Source organism: Crinia signifera, chromosome 1 (assembly GCF_055691185.1).
Source record: "Crinia signifera chromosome 1, ASM5569118v1, whole genome shotgun sequence".
NCBI classification, from domain to species: domain Eukaryota; kingdom Metazoa; phylum Chordata; class Amphibia; order Anura; family Myobatrachidae; genus Crinia; species Crinia signifera.
In genome coordinates this window covers 141,709,554-141,734,704 of record NC_139217.1, presented here as the reverse complement: position 1 = coordinate 141,734,704, position 25,151 = coordinate 141,709,554, and the positions used below count along the sequence as shown (strand labels likewise).

The following is a 25,151-nucleotide window of genomic DNA, read 5'->3' as shown; positions in this document are numbered from 1 at the left end:
CTTGTTCTATAGAGAGAGATGCAAGCAAGCACACATTTATTCCTGAGCATGTAATGCAGCCAATCAGCATACAACTTCCAACTAACCCTTTTAGTGTGTCTGCAAAAGATCAGCGAGAAGCATATACATAGTATTTTTATTAGTTGTCCTGGCTTATTTTCCACTTGATTATAATACTGTACCTGTTCTGATCAAACACATGACTCCTCTGATGGAGAGACAGAGGCGTAATCTGGTATCGCCGAACCTGGCATGTTTTTGGTTGAATTCTAGGCGTTATATAGGCTTGTAATGTTCCATACTGTCCTTCAATTGAGCGTACCTGCATCAATGCAGAGATTAGATATTATTTTGGTACAAATTATATTGGTTTCCAAAATGAGGGGAAGCTTTATTTCAATTGTAGTACCATTACTTATAGCACTTACTCAGTACATGGGACAATTTATAGCATATGCTCATGCCAGAGATTTTACTTAAACTAAGACAGCTTCAGTAATAGAAACTTTATATAAAAATCTGTAAGAAAACATGGACTATGTATTTTCAATTTTTTCTCTACAGCTATGGCCATTGGTGACTGTTAATAGTAGGAAAATTTAAGTTAAATGCAGGTGCAGAACTATGCATGCATTACCTTCAGTTCCAGGCGGGTGTTTGTTGCCTGGCAGCGGTATGTAGCAAGGAGGAAGTTCCCATTTGGCTGTGCAATAAAGTGTACAATGTATAAACACACACATAAGAAAAAAAGGGTAAATCACAATACCCGACACCCAGAAACCATGTTCTCACCTCACTATTGCAGCCACTGAAACTCACAACAGCTGAATTCTTGTCTACATCCAGCAGATCCACAGGAACATCACTCTGTGAATATCAAGATCTCATCAATGCCACAGGAATCAGTGTGACTACGTACGTATACAACAGAAGAGGACAACTTTTATTGACTTTATCCAAATTATGGATTTTGTTTATTTAAACCGTATAGTAAAGTGGCTGGACTTAAGTGTCATCTGAAGGCATAAAGACTCTGATTTTATGACCTATGGATGTATAGAAAGTGAATTACAATGCCACTGACTCAATCCCCCAGGACCAAAGGAGGGTCATAACCTACCAAGTCAGTGGTTATCATATTTTCCCATCCCATATTTTATTAATGGTATTTAGGTCTACTTAAATGTAAGCATCAAACAGAGCATGCCACTCCTAGAATATGCATATAAAAGGTAAGAGTGTGCCGGGTAGTGAAAGTACCCATCATTGTTACATTTTGCTTATCATATGGAATATCACATGGAGTAGAGTTTGCTGTGCAGTGTTTCAGAAATTGTGCTCTCTTGTTTTGTGCAAATGGCTGCCCAGAGATGAACGTGGTCTGTTCCATTTCCTACTTGTTCTTTATCTAGTGTCTGGGCTGTACAAATTTACTGGAAGATGTATCAAACCTTCTAAAGAGGACAAGTGCCTATAGCTACCAGCTTCCAGCTATCATTGGTTACTAGGCCAACCGCTCCCCTGTCCACTTTGGAATGTGTGCTGTATCTTTCCCTATAGCTATTAAAAATACACAGTTGACAATTAGGAAGCAATAAAGCCAAGTTTAAATGCTCTACTAAAACACATGTAGCATTCAGATCTAGGCCAAAATTTACTAAGATGGTTCTATTTCACATGGGATGTTGCTATGGGCAACCAATCAGAATCTAATTATTTAGCACCTTCTAGAGCAGGGGTGGCCAAACCTGTCCTCAAAATCTACCAACGGTGCATGTTTTCCAGGCAACCTGTGGATCTATAGTAGGAATGAATGCAGCAGGTTTGAAAATGTGACTGTTAGTACAGGTTGAGTATCCCGTATCCGAATATCCGTTATCCGAATTATTCCGAAAACCATACTTTCCAGAAAGTGGAAAAAAAAATTTGTTTAGCTAAAAACTCACTGGGGACATCTGTAACAGCACTACTGAGGACATGATATGTAACTGGCACTATATATGTACAAGAAAATGATTGCTTGGCATTCAAATTCAATATCTGAGATAGTACACACATTTTGTTTCATGTTTTGAAACCTTGTTTTTTGAACAAATAAAATATATTTGTGTGTATTTTATGTGGTAATAAAATATATTTGTGTTTATTTTATGTGTTTATACAGCATAAATGCAAGATACTTCAAAATACATCATTGAAATATTAAAATATTCCAAAATACGGAATAATCCGTTATCCAAAATTCTCCTGGTCCCGAGCATTTTGGATACGGGATACTCAACCTGTATTGACTACAGCGCTAGGTTATCTGGAAAACATGGACCGTTGGTAGATCTCGAGGACCGGTTTGGTCACCCCCTGTTCTAGAATATAATAGATAGTGTCTGACTGGTTGCCAATAGCAACATCCCATTTGAAATAGAACTCCAATCTTTGTAAATTACCCCCCTAGTGTTAATTAGATTTACCATTTCCATGACATAATGAACTTTAATAGAAGTTTTATTTGATCTCCTCTATTCTCCATAATGCACCATTTGAAAATGAATATTCAAATTTTTAGCCTATAATCAGCCTCCTGATTGTACTGCATGATGTCCTTTTTAATCTATGTGGCACAAACATAATAATGGTTAGACACTGGGGATTTGTTTGTCAGGAAAAAGAGACTGACAAAAAAAGAAAGAAAAAACGCTTTTTGGGCGCACTCTTTTGTAAATGATTAAATTAGATAATTAATACATAACTTTTATTTTAGACTTAATTTAAAATAAGGTGGCACAAAGAATTGATTTAAATTAGAGATATTAAAATGTAGTGTGATCCTTGTACTGGTTTAGTTCAAGGAATATTCGCAGATTGGTCACACCTTTAATATGTCATTTAAGCACTGTTTTTATCAGAGGTACAATTACCAGTGATAGTAGGCAGTGAAAATGATTCAGTTCTCCTCAAATGCACAACAATAAATGCTTAATAGCGTCAAGTAATGTACCTGAATTGGTAGTATGAGGAGAAAAAAGTTACACAACCTCGGTATATAATTATGGTTCTTTAATAAACACTCACTCTGGCAGTCATTGTTGCAGGTATTTATTTGATACGGCGGCTCTTACCCCTAGTTTTGATGTTGCCACACCTGGGCTTCCCCGGGGGTCTCCCACCTGGGTACTGTCCTGGCCCTCCACTGCTTGGCTTCCCCCGGGGAAGCCCAGGTGTGGCAACATCAAAACTAGGGGTAAGAGCCGCCGTATCAAATAAATACCTGCAACAATAACTGCCAGAGTGAGTGTTTATTAAAGAACCATAATTATATACCGAGGTTGTGTAACTTTTTTCTCCTCATACTACCAATTCAGGTACATTACTTGACGCTATTAAGCATTTATTGTTGTGCATTTGAGGAGAACTGAATCATTTTCACTGCCTACTATCACTGGTAATTGTACCTCTGATAAAAACAGTGCTTAAATAACATATTAAAGGTGTGACCAATCTGCGAATATTCCTTGAACTAAACCAGTACAAGGATCATACTACATTTTAATATCTCTAATTTAAATCAATTCTTTGTGCCACCTTATTTTAAATTAAGTCTAAAATAAAAGTTATGTATTAATTATCTAATTTAATCATTTACAAAAGAGTGCGCCCAAAAAGCGTTTTTTCTTTCTTTTTTTGTTAGTCTCTTTTTCCTGACAAACAAATCCCCAGTGTCTAACCATTGATTTTTAAACGCTGGGTGCACCACCAACCCCCTAAACTACCAGAATTTATCAAGGCGTGTAGTTTTTCAAGTTGGTCAAATAAGTATTACACAGATTTTGAGTCTGTGCGGATCTTCAACCCTTTTCTTGTTCACAAACATAATAATAACAACAAGTCATTCAGAGCCTGCCCTAGCCAAGTTGATGCCCGAGGCAAAATTTTGGCTAGTGCCCCCTAGCACTACCACTGATTCAGCCTCTGATCCAGCACCCCTCTCCCAGCACAGCAACCATCACCTATCAGTGATCAGATCACAGCAGCAGCTTGCAACACCCACTGGGTAACCTATAATAGGTGCAAGGTGTGCGGTGGACACAGGCCCCTGGATCCAGGGGGGCCCCACACACTGTACACCCATTTCATTGTTCTCCATTTTCCAGTGAATCACATATGTGCAATAAAGGTATCCTCTGCAGCGCGGCACCATGTTCTCGGAGACCTGTGCACAATTCCAGAGTCTACTGCAGTGAGGCAGAGGAGGGTGCCCAATCAGAGCCTGCACACACCCCCTACTCTCTTAAAGCACCTCTGCCCCCATCCCTCAACCATAGCAATACTTATTTTGGTGAAAATCATTAAATATAATTTTTTAAGGCGGGGTCAGAGGTTCATTAACGGTGGGAGTAACACTGGTCATTAAATATTTATTGGGTGGGAGTCATTATATATTAAAGGTGCTGGAAAGCCTAAAAATATAAAGGGTGGAGGTGATTGTTTGCACATATACTATTCTGGGTCAACGGCACTTACAGGCGACTTAAAATAAGTCCGCAGTTAGCATCAATGTTTCAAAGCGTGTATTTGCTTTTTCACCAGGATCCTTATTTGAAGTCGCCTGTGTGTGTCACCTCATTCGCTAATGAGGTAAAGGAAGGCACAGGTAAATCTATCCATCTATATATGACCTTAGGGGGTGTTCAGACCCGCTCATAGTGGGCCGAATTCGTCCCTGTCCCCGATGGTCGTGGATTGCGCATGCGGATATGCACATGTGCAAACCCTGGGAGCAACCAGCTTCGGCAAGTTTCACAGTCGCCCAGCAATTTGCTCCAGGAGGGGTGGGAAGGGGGAGGGCAGGGGAATACCCAGTGTATTATGGGCATGTCTATAACATGCAGGTGTGTCGATGCCTGCTTGGGGCAGGTGGCTGATGTCACATAAATTCATCCATCTCCGGCCAAGATAAAAGTCAGTCTAGACGATGATTTTTCGCCCATGCAGAGGCATGCGAGGGGATGTGTAAGCATAGACAACCCCTCGCATGCAAATGTGTGGTTTCGCCTGAGGTGGGGAGGCGGGCGTTCATGGCTGCGGGCATGCTCAAGCGACCATTAGGGAGTGCACACGGGAGCGCGCAGCTGGCGATTTATCGCCAGCAGCACTCCAAATCACTGGCAATATGGTCGCTCAGCGACCAGATTTCCAGCGATTTCAGCCAATATCGCCCCCCGTGTGTACACACCTTAAGCGATACTTACTTTTTCCTTTTTGGGTGTTTCAGGTCTGTGAAGAAGTAGTGGGTAGCACCTCCCGGATGAACTATAGTACAGGATATTTTTCCTAAATTACGATAATAGGGCGAAGAGGATCAGACTTAAGTGATTTTTGGACTGGTGCGGGATTCTCTCTCTAGTGTTGTGCATTCATTTCTATGCAATCTAGTCCGATCACTTAGAAATAGGGCTAAAATCGCCCCGTGTGTATGTCGCATTAAATAATTCTTTGGAAACCTGGCAAATAATTGAATATGCTACCCTAAATTAACATGTCTTGAGGGAGTGTGTAGGATAGAGAGTAGGGAGGCAGATGGGGTGAACTAGTGAATGCACACTAGAGAGGCAAAGCACAGAATAATCTTGGGAGGAGCGGGAGAGAAGGAGCACATTACGGGGAAATAGAAACAGCAGCCCAGAGGACTTGTAGAAATGTACTTGGGGATCTTAAGGTTATAAAGAGAAATACAGCATTTATGTTTTTTTTAACAAAGGAACAGTACACTGAAACAGAGAGTAGGCAACCACCCATGTTGCTCCCACTTTTAGGAATATGTATTCCAGCATGCCTTGCTACAGTTTTAATGTTAAGGCATGCTAAAACTGTGGCAGGGCAAGCTGAGATGTGTAATACCCCAGAAGCTGGAGTGGTGCAATAGGTCATACATTTGCTACACACGTTGCACAAATCTACTTTGCAATTATACAGTATGTGCTTATTCTTTGGAAACTAACCTGTATCAATACAGTGTCGATAGCCATTTGCACCTCCAAGATGAGGCTGTAACTAGCATCATCCTTATTCAATGTAAACTTGTCATTGATACTGAATACGGGCACTGCTGAGACCGCTGTGGTAGACTGGGACGTGTGCTGGAACCTCTCCCGCTCCTGAGCAACCTTAAACTGCAGCTGTTCCAACTCTGACCTACAGAGAACACACTGCAATAATTCTTGTTCTAGATTTTTACCTTAGTGTCAAATAAGATATAAGATAAAATCAAATAAGATAAACCGACCTAAGAGAAGCAATTTTTGTCTGCATTTCTTGACTCATCTTCTCACCAGGTCCAGCCTCCCGATGCATCGGTTCCGTCGTGAGTCCAGTCACCCATCCTGAGACACAGGAGTGTCAAATAAGGCATTAATGTTCTCATCACACTGCTAAATGTTTGTACACCAGAAAATGACTTCATGGTATTGAACCTTTAACTACATTCAACATATAGCAGTGTTACAATAAGCAAAGAACAGGGATTCCTATTCTTTTAGCCTATCCAAGTGGTTCAGACACAATGCATAAGCAAAAATCAATAAGCACATTTCCATAAATTTGGTTTCAGTTGAGAAGTCAAGAGCCATTTTTAAATATTTGTATCATGTGGAGACCAGACCAGTGCAGAAAGAATATGCAGCATATATTACTGCAAACAGTCACACCAGCAAACAAGATCTATTACCAGTTACAATAGAACCTTAATGCAGAAGGTATGTCCTACAGGGTTGGGATCATTTGATCTACAGCATCTTGGTCGACAAGCATTAGGTCGACACCACTAGGTTGACATGGGACAAGGTCAACACAAGCATTAGGTCGACAGTCAAAAGGTCGACATGGGGTTTTTCACTGTTTTTTGACCCAGTCGACATGGACACAGTTTAAAGTGTGCCACATCCCCTCGCTATGTTTCGGGCACACTATTTTATCCTCCCACCACGCCCTAGTGGATGGTAGGGCATGAAATACCGCCTGTCGGCACATGGCTAAAAAAACAGTGAAAAACCCCATGTCAACCTTTTGACTGTCTACCTAATGCTTGTGTCGACCTAAACCCATGTCGACCTAGACCCAATGCTTGTCGACCAACATGCTGTAGACCAAATGACCGTATCCCATCCTACATTGGGCTACACAAAGTTAAATAGCCTGGATCTAGAACTAATTAAGGTATTCAATTAGGTTTGAAGAAGCATCGGTTGTGAAAACTGTTTTGCAATTTTCCCCAAGCTTCTCCGATATTTTTTCTGTGGGCTATCAAATTTGGTTGCCGAAAAACAAAAAAAAAAACCATGAAAACACAGGTAAAAACAGGACTGTTTTCGGGGATTTCGCTTTGCCTGCATTATCGGGGCTAATTGATTAGCCCTAGCTACAACCTAGCTATGATCGCAGGTAACTGAATACCCATCTTAAAGGAAGACATGGCCTGAAACAGCGATCCTCTTTAGGAGTAATTTAAAAAAGACAGTTCAGGCTTGAAACTGAAGTAGATTCACTTTGGTATGGCCTCTAGCTAATTACTTGTACAAGGAACAGTACATGATAGCTCGGGATGCAGTTTAAATCCCTGCGGTCGGGATCCCGGCGTTCAGAATCTCGACCGCCAAAATCCCAAGACTTTCTCCCTCCGTGGGTGTCCACGACACCCCTGGAGGGGGAATAAATTAGCGTGCCGAGCGTAGCGAGGCACCGGGCCCGCTGCGTGGCGAACGCAGCGAGCCCCGCAAGGGGGGGGGGGCGATCCACATCCCCCTTGTCGGGATTTCGGCGGTCGGGATTCCGGCATCAGGATTTTGAACGCCGGGATCCCGACCGCCGGGATTTCATACTGAATCCGATAGCTCTGATAGATAATGCATAAAACAAGTTTTCTTACAGTATAAGCCATGTTCTTTATAGTCTTAAATCCCTATTTGAGCATAACTGGATGTTGCATATGAAGCCAGGCAAAGAAGATTTGACTAACCGGAATATGTCGACAGTATAATTTCATCATACCCTTCCTTCCATACACAGCCTCCCTGGATGGAGGTTATGCTTTCTGTCAAGGCCTACCAAAGATAAAAACCATGTCTAAACAACAAAATCATACACCAATACCAGATTTTTAATATGCTTCGCTTACAAATGTGTATTAAGCATTGTATCCAATAGAAGCACCATGGTACCACAGATATAGTATTTGTGGTCCTGCGGGTGGACGATATTGTTCAGTGACGTCAGAGAGACCCCATTAAACATGTAACTCTTCATGTTTGACCTGCATGTTCAGCTGACAGGGGGGGGGGGGGGGGTATGTGTCATTAACAATATGCGGGAGTGCGCGCATCATTAATGACTTTGAGCATTCACACAAGACTTCTAAAAAAAAAAAAAAAAAAAAATTAAGAGATCGCTCAGCTCAGATAAGCTCTTCAGAGAGATAGATTTTTTTTAAATTACCTAGTGTGTATGGGGTTTTAATAGTAGCTGACAATAGCCGTTTTCTGACAACTCAGCCAAAGCAAAGCAAAGCGGTTACAGACACTAAAATATGGGGAAATGTATCAAGCCTTCTAAAGATTTAGCTACTATTTATCAAGTAGATCTGCAAAATGATAGGTTGAAATTCATCGGCAACTTCTCCACTTGCCCCTCTTTTGGAAAGTTTGATACATACTGGAAATATGCAAATTACTGAAATCAACCCAACACCATGATGACTGAGCACTCAAGACTCCTAATATATTGCAGAGATAATGGTCTGAGGCCATTTTACACAGCCATACCAGCAGTATCCACAGCTGGTCAGTGTACAATGGTAATGGGTTCATATAAATAAGGTTGCATAATGAGTTGCAGACATAGCCCCAGTAATTACAGTTGAAAAATCATTGGGTGTTTTTTCCCAAGCTCCCCCCCCCCCCCCCCCCCCACACACACACACACACACACACCTTTTTTTTCCAGGCTATTCAATTAGGACGGTAAAAAGAAAGAAAACCATTTTCACCCCCAAAAAAACATGGTTTCAGTAAAACATGTGTGTTTCACTAGAAAAAGCCACTGTTTTGGGGGATTTCGCTACACCTACCAGATGAAACAAAATTTCATGTGCCAGCTTATCAGGGCTAAAATGAATAGTCCTGCGGTGAAGCAATTACCCACAATCATTGATCGAGGGAATTGATTATTGGCCATAATAAGCTACCTTCCCCTGTTTTAGCCCTATTCTACTGAGAAACTATAATAAATTTGTGAGCAGGTTGCAATGATGAATTGCAGCACCATGACTTCTTCTTGGTATGTATTAATAACCAGTAGTGAGTTTCAATGCATTCAAATCCCATGTAAACTCCCCTTGCTTAAATGATCCCATATTTTGCAAAACTGATCTCTTACAGTAGCCATCAGATAAAACTCCTAATCATCCTCACAAACAGCCCTGGCAGTCAGAATATTTACTCTACTCCTTATTAACCCCGATTGTAGTGGCTATTCAATGTGTTGGTCACGTGACCCTGTCCCGTTCAGCTCGACCAAGAACATGCAGGTGGGATTCAATGTCCTGCCTGCAGTGGGAAGAGAAGGGGGCGTGGCCGCGAGTAGCGGCCGGGAAGAGGCGAGCTGCAGCCGGCAGCTCGTCACTTCCCGGCCATTCTCGGCAGAACGAGCCCGACAGCTTGTGAAATCGGGCTCGTTCTGCTGAGAGACCCTGCTCAATGCTGTCGGGGAATAACCCCCTGTACATCACTTTTACAGCTTGTAAGCAAAAGGCCTGCTTATTATATTAAGAAAATGAATTTACATTATATGATTTATACAGATGGTTATGAGCCTGCATACCTAATTGTGTTCATATAGGAATTGTATTAAATGCGGCTTACTGATGAAAAAGATAATTAATATAGATCATTGTTAGAACAGATAGATACTACAGTACTTACATGTTCGAAACGTAGTATGGGCTCATTTGCACTGTCAAAGCCATATACCTCTACCAGCCCATCATCCCGACCAATCAGCAAGTCCTGCACGCCATCACCCACAATGTCAAAGTTATCAATGCACAAGATACCTAGTGATGCACACAAGCAGATACATAGATTAGGGATCTACACAGAGTTAGTTTTATCTCACCAGATTAAGAATAAGGATAACTTCCTATGAACCATGCTGCCCAGTCATACAAACCTCCTCTTTTCTTCTCGTTTATTATTTCCCATTTGGGCACAGGTGACGCTTTTGCTATGTGAATTAATCCAATCTTTCCATCTGATGTTCCATACAAAATCTCTTCTCCACTATCACCTAGTTATAGAAATAGACACATTTGTATTGATAGTAACTACAGGATTAACAGAATGCTACATATTCTGGCTGGTAAATCATCAACTATAAAGGGACCGTACCACAAATGTTGATTTCATCATTAAAAAAAAACACGTAAGTTGGGTACACACTAGATGAAATTTGAGCAATTTGCCTGATAATGAGTCATTAGGACAAATCGTCCTAATGTGTACCCATCGACATCGCTAAAAACATCACCCGTTGTCTGTACATGCTTCTCAATTGGGGGATGTTACTAGCAATGCCATGCCATGCTGCAGAATATAACATGGCCCTGGCACCCTGCCTTAAGCTGGTAGACATCAGGCGATATATCGCCCAATCTGGCGGACTGGATCAGCATATTGGGCACATAGTCTACAGCATACCACATCATCTGTAAAACATGCATGGCTACCAATGGCACTGGGTCACTAGAGTTTATTGATGACGTGACAGAAGCAGACAGATGAATTCTGAAGTACATCTGTGCAGATTCAGCAAAATTCTACAAGTTAATTGGACCGTGTTTCACAGTGCACATGAACAATGACCCAAAACATTGGGAGTTATTCAGTCCTTATCGCTGGGCTGCTAAATTGCAGAGTCCTGCGAGCCACTCCGTGCAAGCCTGCATATTGCTTAGGAATGGCTTGCAAAAATTAGCTGGATCGGCGATTAGCTGCAAACCGCAAGGCGCTCACCATCAAATGATTTTTCCAGTGGGTGCAGTCTGTGCAAAGCCCAGGACACACTTGGTGGCTGTGATAGAAGTGGTCGAATCGGGGCCGGAGTTGTCATCACACGCCTTCCCTTCAAATGTCTGGACACACCTGCGTTTTCCCTCACACCCAGTCTACGGCCAGTTACCACCCATAAATGCTGTCTTTCTGCCAAACAACATGTGTACCACCAGCGAAACAAAAAGGATGGCCTCACACATGCGTTCTATGAGCCATACCCATGCACAGTCTATCAATTTGAAGCTTTGCCTGTGAATCACTTTTCAAGCTTAGTACATCTGGCCCATGGTCTGGAAAGGATTCTCAACTGAGAGTTGAAAGTTATTTAGGATTAGGTTAATTTGTCCCATTTCATTTGAGTCCCCGCATATAGGGGGCTGTGTATAAAAATGGGTGTAATTCCTAAATGCGTTACTTTTGTTCAAGCCCTTGAATTAAAGCTGAAAGTCTGCACTTGAATTACATCGCCATTGTTTCATTTCATATCCATTGTAGGGGCACACAGAGCCAAAACCAGGTCAATTGTGTCAGTATCCAAGTATATATGGATATAACTGTATAGCAGCATCCCCAAAAAGGATCATAGAGAAATAGGAATATTTTATTTTGGTGTTATAATAAGGATGCATATTGTGCCATCGCCACCTTGCCTAAAGGAAGATATTGGTCCTGTTTATTTTATTATTATACCTCAAGGTTATACAGGTTTATGTGTTAACATATACATGGCCAATGAAAGGCATCTGGAAGGAAGCACACATTACTTAGTATGTCAGGTTCTTTATACAGTCAGAATTGCTACTAGGATTATTACATTATAATTATTTTTCCTGCTAACCAAGCATCTAATTTAGATTTGCTTCAACAGTAGGGATCCATAAAATACTTGCCTCCATTTCCACCATTCAAGGCCAACACCGAAGGTGCACCAGGAACTTCAACTTCATACATTAGATTAGAACCCTTGAAGAAAATATAAGAACCTAAACTGGAATAAACACTAGTCACAACGGACACTTTGGACATTATTACGCTACAGCATGATTAACTCAAACAATTTTTGCAGAACTCCAAATTAATCCTTTAACTGGACCAAAAAAGATCAGATTACACTCCGAAGAATAGAAGCACACATTCAACAGATTGACCACCTTTGAATCCTGGCAAATAGAATGAAGGGCTTCCTACATACTTAGCGGAATCCCTCAGTTTTAGCTCCTCTTTCACTTTCTCCAACGCTAACAGAATTAACAAAATAATAGAATACACCTGAACTGGTTGTTTTATACCTGTTTGATAAATTGAGACGCATTGTTGGGTGTGGTATAGCACACACACAGGGGGAAATTTACTGAGATGGGGAGTTCTATTTTCCATGGGATGTTGCTATAGGCAACCAATCAGGATCTCCTCCCTTATTTATTTAGCACCTTGTAGAAGATAATAGATAGTACATAGCAACATCGCATGTGAAATAGAAATCACATCTTAGTAAATGTCCTCCACATTGTCAAGCTTGACACCAAAAGTTAGACACGCATTAGACATGAACAACATTGAAAATCAATATGTGTACATGGACACCGTGAAAGTGTACCGCAGATCCAAAACAAAAAACGGTACTTGTTTCCTATCTGGGCGCCCACGATTTTAATCGCGGGCATCGGGGGTAAAATCGGGGCCATCGCGGCCGATAAAAAAATCGGGTGCGATGGGCCAGACGCGATGCCCGCGATTTTCCCATAGAGAACAATGTTAAATGCCTCAATTTACCCGCGATGACCACGATTTACCATAGGAAACAATGTTAAATGGATCAATTTACACAAATCAGCATAGGAACAATAGTAAAAGGGCCAAAAATACCCCTGAACATTGAAATGTCCCCCCAAAAAGTAGTTGACGCCATCAACGTGAACCCGAAGCGTGGCGAGCGCAGCGAGCCCGCGAGGGGCGGCGGTACACGTCCTCCGACCTTTTCATGCCCTACTATCCACTAGGGCGTGGAGTGAGAATAGAATAGTGTGGCGAGCGTAGCGAGCCCGAAGCGTGGCGAGCCCCGCGAGGGGACGCGGATACCTTCACAGGTAAACGCGTCCCTTCGCGGGCTTCCCAGGTGTCCGCGTCGCCATGGACACCTGGGAAGCCCGCGAGGGGACGCGTATAACTGTGAAGGTATCCGCGTCCCCTCGCCACGCTTCGGGCTCGGTGGCTCGCTGCGCTCGCCACACTATTCTATTCTCACTCCACGCCCTAGTGGATAGTAGGGCATGAAAAGGTCGGAGGACGCGTACCGCCGCCCCTCGCGGGCTCGCTGCGCTCGCCACGCTTCGGGTTCACGTTGATGGTGGGGTGGCGTCAACTACTTTTTGGGGGGACATTTCAATGTTCAGGGGTCTTTTTGCCCCATTTCCCATTGTTGCCTATGATAATTTGGGGAAATTGATCCATTTAACATTGTTTCCTATGGTAAATCGTGGTCATCGCGGGTCAATTGGGACATTTAACATTGGTCCCTATGTAAAATCGCGGTAATCGCGTCGGTCGCATCGCATGTCATTATAATGACATGCGATGTACCCGCGATGGGCGCCCAGATAGGAAACAAGTACCCAAAAACCTTAAAGGGTGATTTTGGCATAACCAATCCAGATTCAAAACATGGAGGGAGATTCAGATCCAAAACACGAAACGTGACCGGTGCACATCACTCATCTAAACTTATGGGTGCCGGATGGAGCAGTCCAATTGTTGATCTATTTGGACGCCTAACAGCCCTGTGGGACATTTCTTCTAACAGCTTCTTAAGGTGTGAGAGGAAACGTGTGCAAAGTCTGTGGTATAACCTAGCCACTGCTATAGGTGGGTTTATCGGCCTTGCATGGTTACACCTGGTGCTTTTGGATGCATCCATACTAATGGGTGCTGAACGGAGCAACAATTAAATTGCTCAGTCGGGCTTCTATTCGTATATATGCACAGGAAGGGGCATGCAAAATAATTGAACTGCCACAATAGATTTTTTAATTACTCCTTCGAAAATCTACCAGAAAGAGGAGCTTCTGATCATATTTTGCTAATAAAATTATTGCCCGTTTCAATATGGTGAAGACACACGATAAGATATGTAAATAAGTCCCATGGAACACGTTTTTCCTGTAAACTAGTTTCCAAACGTGTAGCATTCACACATTACCATCATACATACCTCTAGTATACGAAGCACTCTATCCTGGCATGCTAATATCGGGGTGATACGCTCCACCTTGTCCACTGGTAGGCAAATTACATCACTGATTTTATCCCCAGACAAATAGTAGTGTTGATCTTTGCAATCGCAGTAATGATTGTAGATGTAACTTGCACACAAAAAAAGATCGGATCCGGATACGTGCCTGGGAAAGAATGCAGTCAGCCATATATTAACTTTATTTTTAGCTATGCATAGAGTTGTATTTGATTTTTTTTTCTTGTTAAAGGAAAGATTATTTTATATAAGTCAGCATGGTTTCAAATTTCACCAGGGTTTTTTTTTACTGCACATTTCATTTGTGGGGCTTTGTGTATCACAGATGGACAACTGTCAGCACAGATATGTTGCAAAACTTACATCATGGCAGATGTAGCTCAACAAGAGTTGACAAGACAAAGGGGTTGCTGATGCCCATAAGCCATTGGTATGACGAATAGGTCACAGCTTATAAAAAAAATAAAAAAAAATCTACAGATCAAATAACAGCACATATATCAATGGCACTAGTGAAACGATGATAAAATAACTACAAGTGGTGTGAGCCTAAGATGATTATTTAAAAAATGTACAAGGATTTTGAAGGAAAAATTACTGAATTTAATTATATATTTCTTACATAGCTCTGATGCTTTCGGTTAGGTTTGTTTCAAACGATAGAAACTGTTTCCCTCTCTTAGTAAAACCTCGGACTTCAGATCCGGAAGCGACAAAGATTTTCTCCTGTACACTACCAAGTGCCCCTCCAAGCTCAAGCCGTGTGATCTTCTGTCCGGGCAAGGTTTTAAAAATTGGCTGGAAAGACATGGGGCAAGATGTTCTAAGCTTGAAAAGTGGTTAAATGGAGTGTGATAAACCACCAGCCAATCAGCTCCTACCTGCCATGTTACAGGCTGTAGGGCAGATGTATTAAGCCTTAACGAGAGATAAACACAAGGGTGATAAAGAGAGATAAACGTACGGCCAATCACCTGCTAACTGCCATGTTACAAGCTGTATTTAAAAAAGTCAGTAAGGAGCTGGACATTTATCTCTCTTTATCACACTTGCATCAATCTCTTGTTAAGGCTTAATACATTGTTTGAAAAATGACAGGTAGGAGCTGATTGGCTGGTGGTTTAACACTCTCCATTTTATAATTTTTCAAAGCTTAGTACATCACACCCATACTGAGAATGAAACCAATTTTAAACTTAAAACTAGTTGCACTACTCAGTGACATAACATGCTTACCACTGCCTCAGTCTTCTTGATTCCAAAGCAGGTAACAACTCCATCTTGATCGCCAACCACCACCTAGAAAATAAACATAATCCATTTTTATAGTAACATCATCAGTAATGGTGTTTAACTCATGTTAAAGCGTAACTGTAGTAAGAGTACAGCTATTAGCTATTTTTGCCTTTTTGAGGGTAGGTCATTGTTCTTGAAACCCAAAAAAGGTGTATTTTATGTACATGAAAATATTACATAGATCATTTTAACTTTACTTTTTTATACATATTCAATTCACGATAACAAATGGCATTCTATTGTTAAAATCATGAACCAAAAAATGGTTACTGATAGGGTCATCCTAAGAAAATCCCTTCCAAACATTAGGCATTCTGTGAGAGACTCCACAGTTATGGGATACATGCATTCATGTGCATCATCTGCACAAATACATTTTTGAGCGAGCGACTAAATCAGGGCTAATTCTGGAACATAAGGTCAATTGTAGAGAAATTACTACATATCTAACTGATGTATACAGTACTTTGACACTTTTTATGTGGTGATACATAAACGCATGTCTGTGAGATATAAGTTTCTGCTTAGTGATGGTTACTTGGCTTCTGACAAATTGACCATATAGGTTATGTGTATGTCCATGTGCTAGGGGTATAGACTGTAAGCTCCACTGGGGCAGGGACTGAAGTGAATGGCCATATAATTATATATATATATATATATATATATATATATATTTTAAATACTGATTTAGGACAACTAATATGTAATTTTACCTAATGTACATGTCTTTTCAAAGAACTTTCCATACAGTAACCAAAAACAGTACAATACAAAAAGGGATACACAAAATAAAGCAGGTCCAATACCTTTTGAGTTGCTCTTCGTCCGGACGCTGGGAGCAATCTCATTGTTTTTTGAGAGGTGATCCCTACCTGGAGGAACACACAGCACGTAGGTAGCAGTTAATTTGGCATGGACTTTATCAGTCACTGTGCAAGTGTCATGTACCATTCACTCTGAAAACACAGCACTGGCTTGCCCTGTTCCACACATAGGGGGGTATTCAATGTCACGGCAGTCGAGCTTGTTTGACCGCCGTGACCCAGTCCCGTTCTCGGTCAGCTCGACCGAGAACACGCAGGCGGGATTCAATGTCCCGCCTGCCGGGGAGCGAAAAGGGGGCATGGCCGCGAGTTGCGGCCAGGAAGAGGCAAGTTGCAGCCGGCAGCTCGTCACTTCCGGCAGAACGAGCCCGACAGCTAGTGATGTCGGGCTCGTTCTGCCGAGAAACCCTGCTCAATGCTGTCGGGGAAGACAGAATTGAATAGGGCCCGGCGGGCATCTCCCCGATGGGAGGTGCTGGCCGGAGATTGAATATCCCCCTAACCCTCTGCTTTCAGGGAGACACAACAAGAAACTTAGGTGTAATAAAATATCACGATGGACAAGTCAGAGGACACTCGCAGTGTGAAGTATATTTTCACACCCATTTTGACAAATTCACTTGGCATTTAAAGGGTTAAATTAACTATGATAATGAGGGAACATTAGTCATGATTCTGGTTCACTCGCAAAAGCAAATTCTCTCTTTAATGGACAACACCATGTGCACTGCAGGTGGGGCAGATCGCTATGGCCCCTACATACACAGCAATTTTTCTTAGCGGTTTAGCAAAATTGCTTAGAAAACGCAGTGTAGGGGACTTTAGAACAGTGATGGCTAAGTTGACACTCCAGCTGTTGTTGAACTACACATGCCAGCATGCCCTGCAACAATTTTAGCATGGCCAAATAGTAAATGTGTAGTATAAAAACACATGGAGTGTCAAGGTTAGCGATCAACTGCTTTAGAAAGTTCTTTCTGAGTGATATCTTATACTATATCCTCTAGTGTGTGTAGGGCTTTACACTGCGTATCTTTAGATCTCATACTGCAACATCACTCTTATGGTGCCCATACACTTATTCAATCAGATGCGACATCGCAATGCAATATCCCATCGCATCTGATCGCATCTTTGGGTGCCCTGTCAGCACCTGATGTTGCATGCCATCTTGCGATGGCACATCGGGTGCTGTAAGAGAACGGGCAGGGGGCGGCGGAGTATAGTGTAGCACTAGCATAACACTAGCGGGCAGCGGGGGGTCAGCGGTGGCTGGAGAATTGTTTAAAACACTGAGCTGCCCTCTGAGATCTCAGTCAATCAGAGGGTAGCCCAGTGTATTAAATAATTCATAAGATCTATCGACGCAACATTCAACGGTGTGCCCGTGCATTGCGTCGAATGGCCCCTTAAAAATGCATACAATCATTTGATTTATCAGCCAGATGTGGTCGAAATTGAATGATTATATACAATATCTCACAAGTGTATGGGCAGCATTAGGGTCAGATGTATTTAGCCTGGTGAAGAGAAGTGGAGAAAAAGTGCAAGGAGATAACATACCAGCCAATCATCTCCCAACTGTAATTTTATTAAACTCAGTTGATTGGCTGGTGCGTTATCTCCACCTTTTCTCTTCACCAGGCTTAATACATCTGCACTATAGTGCCTTGGACCCAGCAGCCAGATTGACCCGGTTGAGGCCATTTGGGGGCAGGCAGTAATGGGGTGTGTCAGTCCCATTTTGTACACATGCCAAGGCCAGCTTCTCCATCTGACAACACAGATTTATTTGCCTCTAAAGCGTGATGTAACTGGATATCCGGAGTCACCTGAGGGTTACCCAGATGCACGATGGTCTCGCAGATGAACTAGTGCGGTGTATTCGGATGCAGTAGCAGATCACAGAAGCAGCAGGATGGCCCCGGCAGCTTTTGTGTATATTAGCACAGTCGCTGCATAAAAAGGCAGTGGCTGTGCTAACTGCATCATCTCTAAAAGACTTTAAGGGGGAGGGTTGCTGTAAATGTGCTTTTTCCTCTACTCCCCTGGAACATCATAATCTGATCAGATTTTGTTGAAAAACAAAGATTATGGGCTTTAGTTGTGAACTGGCATCTACCTCCTGGTGGGTTGTTGGTGACATTTTCAAATAGGACTTGTGTCAGTGTTATAGCTTCACCTCTAACCCGCTGGGAAGCAGGCTTAAAGGTGCCCACAGACGCATTGATCCCAGCGTGTGTTCTGTGCTTAACTAGCACACATCGCATCGCATCGTATGCCTTGTGCATGCAATGTGCATGCGATGCGATGAAAAGCTAGTACAAAAAGTATGTGCAGTACATACTTTTTGTACTGTGCGATAAGGTGCCGCGGGAGCGCGCACCCCATCGCATAGCATCGCACCGCCGGGATCGGTGCGTGTGTGGGCACCATACGATACACGGTACAATTATTGTATACAATTTGGACTAGATCACGTTGCATACGTTTTGCAATGCAATGAGATGAGATCTAGTACAAAAAGTATGTGCAGCACTAAAGGTGCCCACACACGTACCGATCCCGGTGGGTCCGATGTGTGCTTTGAGGTGCGCGCTCCCGCACAGTACAAAAAGTATGTGCTGCACATACCTTTTGTACTAGCTTTTCATCGCATCGCATGCACAAGGCATACGATGCGATGCTTGCTAGTTAAGCACAGAACGCATGCCAGGATCGGAGCGTGTATGAGCGGCTATACTTTTTGAGCTGTGCTATGAGATGTGTGATGGGAGCACCCAGCAATTTTACCGTTTATGGGCACCTTTACAAAAGCCACTATTTTGTCAATAAAGCCCACAGATTACTGCAGGCCTAATTTACACAAGCACAAAACATGTGCAAAGAAAAAAACAGGACAAGACCTCAATTCCGGAAGATTGCTGCATTTATATTTCCGGAAATGTAACTTTTGATTGATGATACACACAGATATCTGCTGAAATCACGATGATATCCTAGTTCTTAAACTACAACCACACTGGCGAAAAAGAGTGCATCTGGATTTGTGTAACTTAGGCAGACCATGAATATTCCATTCATAAAGGAGTCCCTACAGACAATTGAAGTTGACGAGTTTTTTGGTGATCCCCCTTATTATGGCTGTAAATAGAAAAAACATTTGAAAGGAAATTTCCCCTACAAAACAATGCCAATTATTAGTTGTCCTAAAGACAGACTAGAATAAAATGAGGTGGACATTTCCATCGCTGCAGGAGTTAATCTGTGCCTCGCTCACTTCCGGTCTGTTGCAGATTAAACCATATTAATGCAGATTACAATAAGGGGAAACTTGGTCCCTCCAGCTTCTCCTTGACAACAGGGATTACTTAGTGCTATACCTGCAGGTAATCCACGCGGTTTAGTTGTAGCTCCATGACTGAGGATAAGCAGCTGCCAGGCAGTTTCTTAGGAACAAAATCTCAGTTTCAAAGGCGCTGTTACTGCCGCCGTTACACCCCAGTCAGCTCGTTTCAGTGGCCTTCTTCCTATACATTGCAAGGTTGTGCACCTGGTCCAAAAAGAAATACATTTATAACATTAAAAGAGGACTACATAAATACAATGGGTAAATTTACTAAGATGGGATGTTGCCCATAGCAACCAATCAGATTCTACTTCTTATATATTTAGTGCCTTCTAGAAGATAACAGAATCTGATTGGTTGCTATGGGCAATATTCTATCTTCAATAGAACTCTCATTTTAGTACATTTACCCCAATGTACACAATTGTGTTTATATTGCACAGGTAGAATACAAATCCAGAGAGAAATTGCTATTTCAGACTATGGCACAAGGGCTTATTGTCATATTTAGAACAGCCCTAACTGAAAAGATACATTGGGCAGGATGTAATGGAGTGCAAAATCACCAGATGTATGAAATGCCGGCCAATCAAGGATAGGGGCAATCATTTATACTGCAAACCAAACCACGCCTTGTAAATAATAGCCCCCTTTAAAAATGTCCAATTTTGTCCAGCATCCTGCATGTGTGGCAATCTTGGACTCCATTACTTCCTGCCCATTGCTTCATAAAATATGGGCTGCGTTTTCTAGAGGTTTCTAATGTCGCTTCCACTGGTACACAGCTTCAAGTTTACTAAACTTTATAATAAGAAACTGGTAGTTTATAGTAATGCCTACAGACTAAGGCCCTTGTTCTGGTTTACACGCGTTTGCATGGGGAAGCAATGTTTTCCTTATGCGCATGTGTATACGCTGGGTGCGAGCGGGCATCGCGAACTGCTAGTTTGCCGTCCTGTTCGCATCCACCCGTGAGGGCAGGGGGTGTGGGGCGCCGGCAACGGGCTGTGCACATGGGTATGCCCAGTGTTTCATAGGTGTTCCTATGAAAACGCTGGGCTTTCCCATGAAGATTAGGCAGTGACGCGGGTGCGGGCAGCTGACATCAGCTGCCCACCCTCTACCCGTACAGGGAGCACACAAAGCTAAGACACCAGTGATAGTCTTAAGGAGCCCATACAAGCTCCGATCCCGGCGGTGCGATGTGTGCTTTGAGGTGCACGCTAACGCGGCACCTCATCGCACAGTACAAAAAGTATGTGCTGCACAAACTTTTTGTACTTGCTTTTCATCACATCGCATTGCATGCACAAGGCATGCAATGCAATGTGATGGATGCTAATTTAGCCCAGAACGCACGCCGGGATCGGAGCGTGTATGGGCACCTTAAGTTTTGCATGATCTTACCAAATCATTCGATGGTCGATGAGCATTAAATGATTTGTCCCCCGCACTTGAGGCTGCGAATGGTTGTTTATGCAAAACATCCATTCACAGCCATGCGGGGAACTCGCTGAGCGAAGGGGGGGGGGGGGGGGGGGGGGCGGCTGTGCGAGCGGCGTTTAATCCACACTCCTTGGTATCACAAGTGAAATAATAAGCCCAACCTACAGATCTTTTAAAATGTGACAGACAGTAATGCGTGCGCCTACTAGGTGATCTGTAATACATACACTGCCATGGTCTGTCAGTCTGCTTTGATGAAACAGAATATCAACATTAGTTAAGAAGACATAATAGGCAAGCTAATAAGCCGGTAATACAGTGAGCATCAAACATACACAGGCTGCTTTGCTAAGATAGTACAGGCATTTAAACGCAGTGTCAACAGCAATTTGCACCGTTCACCGACAATTGAACTCCCCTCTTATGCTAGGTACACACTATGATATGTCATCAAAAATATGGACGATATCGTTTGCGATCTCGCGTATATGACTCCAGTGTGTACAGTCAACACCATTAACAAAGCATGCAGACCCCATCACCTGTACATGCAAGCTGCAACTCAATCTGACAACATCATCAGCGACTGCATGTACGGAGTGGGGGGAGAGCGGGTGACATCATATCGGTCGCTGTGTACAGTAAATATCGTTCTCCTATAACTATATCGGTGGCCGCAGGCGTTGTCCCGTGTGTACCCAGCGCATTGCCACCTGTGTTGGATCAGCACCCCAGGAACAAAGTCAGGGCCATAAATGGATAATATATATTAAAAACTACCCAGTACTACAAGGAGCACTCTATGCGAAATCGCAAAAAACCCTTCCTCTGGCACAGTCAGGGTCCCCAGCTATGTAGTGGCAGCGGTGTGAGGCTATAGCTGCGAGAGTACACATGCCTGCCTCACCCTACACAACCAGCAGCACGCAGCGTACTCACAGCTAACCAATCTCCCGCCTGCAGCCTGCCACCCCGCACCGGCACAGCACTCCCACTCCCACTCCCACTCTGAGGCTGCACACAGGCCCGGTGTCCCGATCACTGGGTGGCGGCGGCAGCAGCAGCGTGCATGTTACCGGCGCTGTCAGGATTCGGAACCACATCAACAACAGCCAAGGCAACCGGCAGCGTCCGGGGAGGAGCCCTGCTGCTGACGTCTCCAGTCACATGACAGCAGCCACACCTCTTCCAGCTGTCAGTCAGTCTGCATCCAAGAACTCAGGGCAGGGCGGGCATAAGGGAGATGGCAGATGGCGCCCGTGACGCCTTTTTTGTCCCGGGGCGCAGGGCTCATTATTGTCCCGTGAAATTACAGTACTTGAGGGACGGGAAGTCGGGAACATTTCTAGTTCGGCCTACAGGGTGCTGCTGTGTTACATTGCTGAAAGCAGTCTACCTGGAGAAGTTGCCCATAGCAACAAATCATAGAATGTACTGGGCTAAAAGTTTTTGGGGTTCAAGTTTAGAGAATGGGATCCCTGGATTAGCATAACTAAACTGCTGCATCATTAAACTTGTTCAGAACAGTGATGTGGGTATGGGTGAAAACCGGACCAGGACAAAACCGCCGGACTGGACATCAAACTCTGGATTTTGTAGCTTGTAGCCTCCGGTCCGGGGGGTGTCCTGTCCGAGGGTGTCCTGTCCGGGGGGGGGGGCTGCCTGTCACACCTATCACCAGGTAGGAGGAGGGGTACAATAAAGCCTCCCTGTATGGTCCGGGCATGTAGCAAAAACTGAAGGCTGTAATCTCCCCTCCCCCATGTCCCTGGTGATAGCTATCACAAGGACCCCCTCCCGGACAGGACACCCCCCGGACCGGACCCTACAAGCTCCGGACTGCAGATTTTGATGTCCCGTCCGGCGGTCCGGAGTGTAATCCGGGTCCGGTTTTTACACAGTCCCCAGTGATGTACCCTTACGCGTTCACTTCACTTACTACCCTGCACAGCATACCTCCCAACTTTGGCTGAGCTGGAGGCGGGACGTAGTTGCTGCGCGCCGTAGACGCAACGGAAATTTCGGGGGGGGGGGGGGGGGGTGTGTGTTTGTGGCCTTATTTCGGGGGCGCTATGGGGGCATGACCCAGAGGCTCTGAGCCTCTAGCCATGCCCCCAGCCCCCTGGCTGCGGGAATAGATGAGGGACACTGCCGGTCGTGGGAGGGACAGCGGGACAGGCCCTGCCCCTCACCGCGGGACACTGCCGGCCGTGGGAGGGACAGCGGGACAGGCCCTGATAATCGTGACTGTCCTGCTGAAATCGGGACTGTTGGGAGGTATGCACAGTAGCATGCGCAGCTCCACTGAAACATAGAATTTGTCATCAGATGAGAACCACTTGGCCCATCCAGTCTGCTCCTTTTTTAAACATGTTACCTCAAACCCTATCTGAACCTTATTTCTTTGTAAGGATATCAATATGCCTATCCCAAGCATGTTTAAATTGCTTTACTGCATACCTCCCAACATGACCCTCTCCAGGAGGGACACATTGCTCTGCTCCTGCACTTTCCTCTTAATGCATGATTACCATCACCTGTGTTGAAGCACCTTCCTTATCAATTAACCTGTTCAACGCATATAAAGGTAATTATGCAAAAGTCCAGAAGCAGAGCATTGTGTCCCTCCTGGAGAGGGTCATGTTAGGAGGTATGTTACTGTATTTACTCTACCACCTCTGATGGGAGGCTATTCCACTTATCTACTACTCTTTCTGTGAAGTAATTTTTCCTCAAATTTCCCCTAAATCTTCCTCTCTCTCAGATGTCCAGGGGCAAGTGTAAGCAGGCTTCAAGTGCCACACAGTTTTCGTGAGCCAACTGGTCATTCATGGAGAGTAGACAAGTACAGTATGTGAAGGAGCCATACACTCTACCCTCCAGCATGACCCATTGCATTCGGTACACAATGCTCTGCTCCTGGACTTTCCTCTTTATGTATGATTGCCATGACTTGTGTGGAACTCGGTAATTGATGAGAAGGGTGTGTAAACTCAGGTGACGGCACTCATACATTGGGGCAGATGTATTAAGCCAGGGGTGGCCAAACCGGTCCTCGAGATCTACCAACGGTCCACGTTTTCCAGGTTACCTAGCTGGTGCACAGCTGCAGTCATTACTAACTGTCACATTTTAAAACCAGCTGAATCATTCCTATATATAGATCCACAGGTTGCCTGGAAAACATGCACCGTTGGTAGATCTTGAGGATAGGTTTGGCCACCACTGTATTAAGCCATAACAAGAGATAAATGCAAGGGTGATAAAGAGTGATAAACGTCCAGCCAATCATCTCCTAACTGCCATGTTACAGGTTGTGTTTGAAAAAAGTCAGTAAGGAGATGATTGGTTGGACATTTATCTCTCTTTATCACCCTTGCATTTATCTCTTGTTAAGGCTTAATACATATGCCCCATTAAGAGGGAAGTCAAGGAGCAGAGCATTGTGTAGCAAACATTAGTGAGAGATAAAGTACCAGCCAATCAACTTATGCCACTTTACAGGCTATGCCTGAAAAATGACAGGAGCTGATTGGTTGGTCATCTCTCTCCAAGGTTTGATACATATCCCCTTGAGAGAGTGTCAGAATGGGGGAGTAGGGGTCCCAAGTATAGTGCTGTCACACATACTTGCCTACTGTCCTGGGAACGAGTGGGAGGATCCCAAAAATCAATTGGCGCTCCTGGCCACCAGGAAAAGTGTTTTGAATCGTGTCAACATAGCTTCACCTCTGCTTTACAATATTTGTAATGTGCACACCAAGCTTCACTCCCACTTTTTGTAATCTCTACACCAGTGGCGGAGCTTGTGGGTTGTGGACCATCGTGGAAAATTATCCTTTAGGCCCCCTACTTCCACCTCAACCCAAGTGCACAATTTGCAACACAGC

General features: G+C 43.6%; 1 protein-coding gene across 3 annotated transcripts in view; it reads right to left on the bottom strand.

The window, feature by feature from the left end:
* Positions 1 to 22,446, bottom strand: part of BBS7 (Bardet-Biedl syndrome 7) — a 30,651-nt gene extending 8,205 nt beyond the window's left edge. The window contains exons 1-15 of one of the 3 annotated variants that reach the window (XM_083174437.1): positions 22,338 to 22,446; positions 19,850 to 20,019; positions 16,449 to 16,514; positions 15,580 to 15,642; positions 14,966 to 15,141; positions 14,305 to 14,491; positions 11,987 to 12,059; positions 10,216 to 10,332; positions 9,969 to 10,099; positions 8,009 to 8,093; positions 6,281 to 6,377; positions 5,997 to 6,189; positions 793 to 867; positions 638 to 703; positions 183 to 322 (exon numbers count right to left, since the gene is read on the bottom strand). In XM_083174437.1, coding sequence (XP_083030563.1) covers positions 183 to 322; positions 638 to 703; positions 793 to 867; positions 5,997 to 6,189; positions 6,281 to 6,377; positions 8,009 to 8,093; positions 9,969 to 10,099; positions 10,216 to 10,332; positions 11,987 to 12,059; positions 14,305 to 14,491; positions 14,966 to 15,141; positions 15,580 to 15,642; positions 16,449 to 16,514; positions 19,850 to 19,885 — 1,505 coding nt within the window. In that variant the 5' untranslated portion in view covers positions 19,886 to 20,019; positions 22,338 to 22,446. Of the gene's footprint in view, positions 1 to 182; positions 323 to 637; positions 704 to 792; positions 868 to 5,996; positions 6,190 to 6,280; positions 6,378 to 8,008; positions 8,094 to 9,968; positions 10,100 to 10,215; positions 10,333 to 11,986; positions 12,060 to 14,304; positions 14,492 to 14,965; positions 15,142 to 15,579; positions 15,643 to 16,448; positions 16,515 to 19,849; positions 20,020 to 21,803; positions 22,080 to 22,200 lie in introns of those variants that run through there. The other 2 variants (XM_083174436.1, XM_083174438.1) reach the window with 2 other exon arrangements.
* Between the last annotated feature and the right edge of the window lie 2,705 nt (positions 22,447 to 25,151).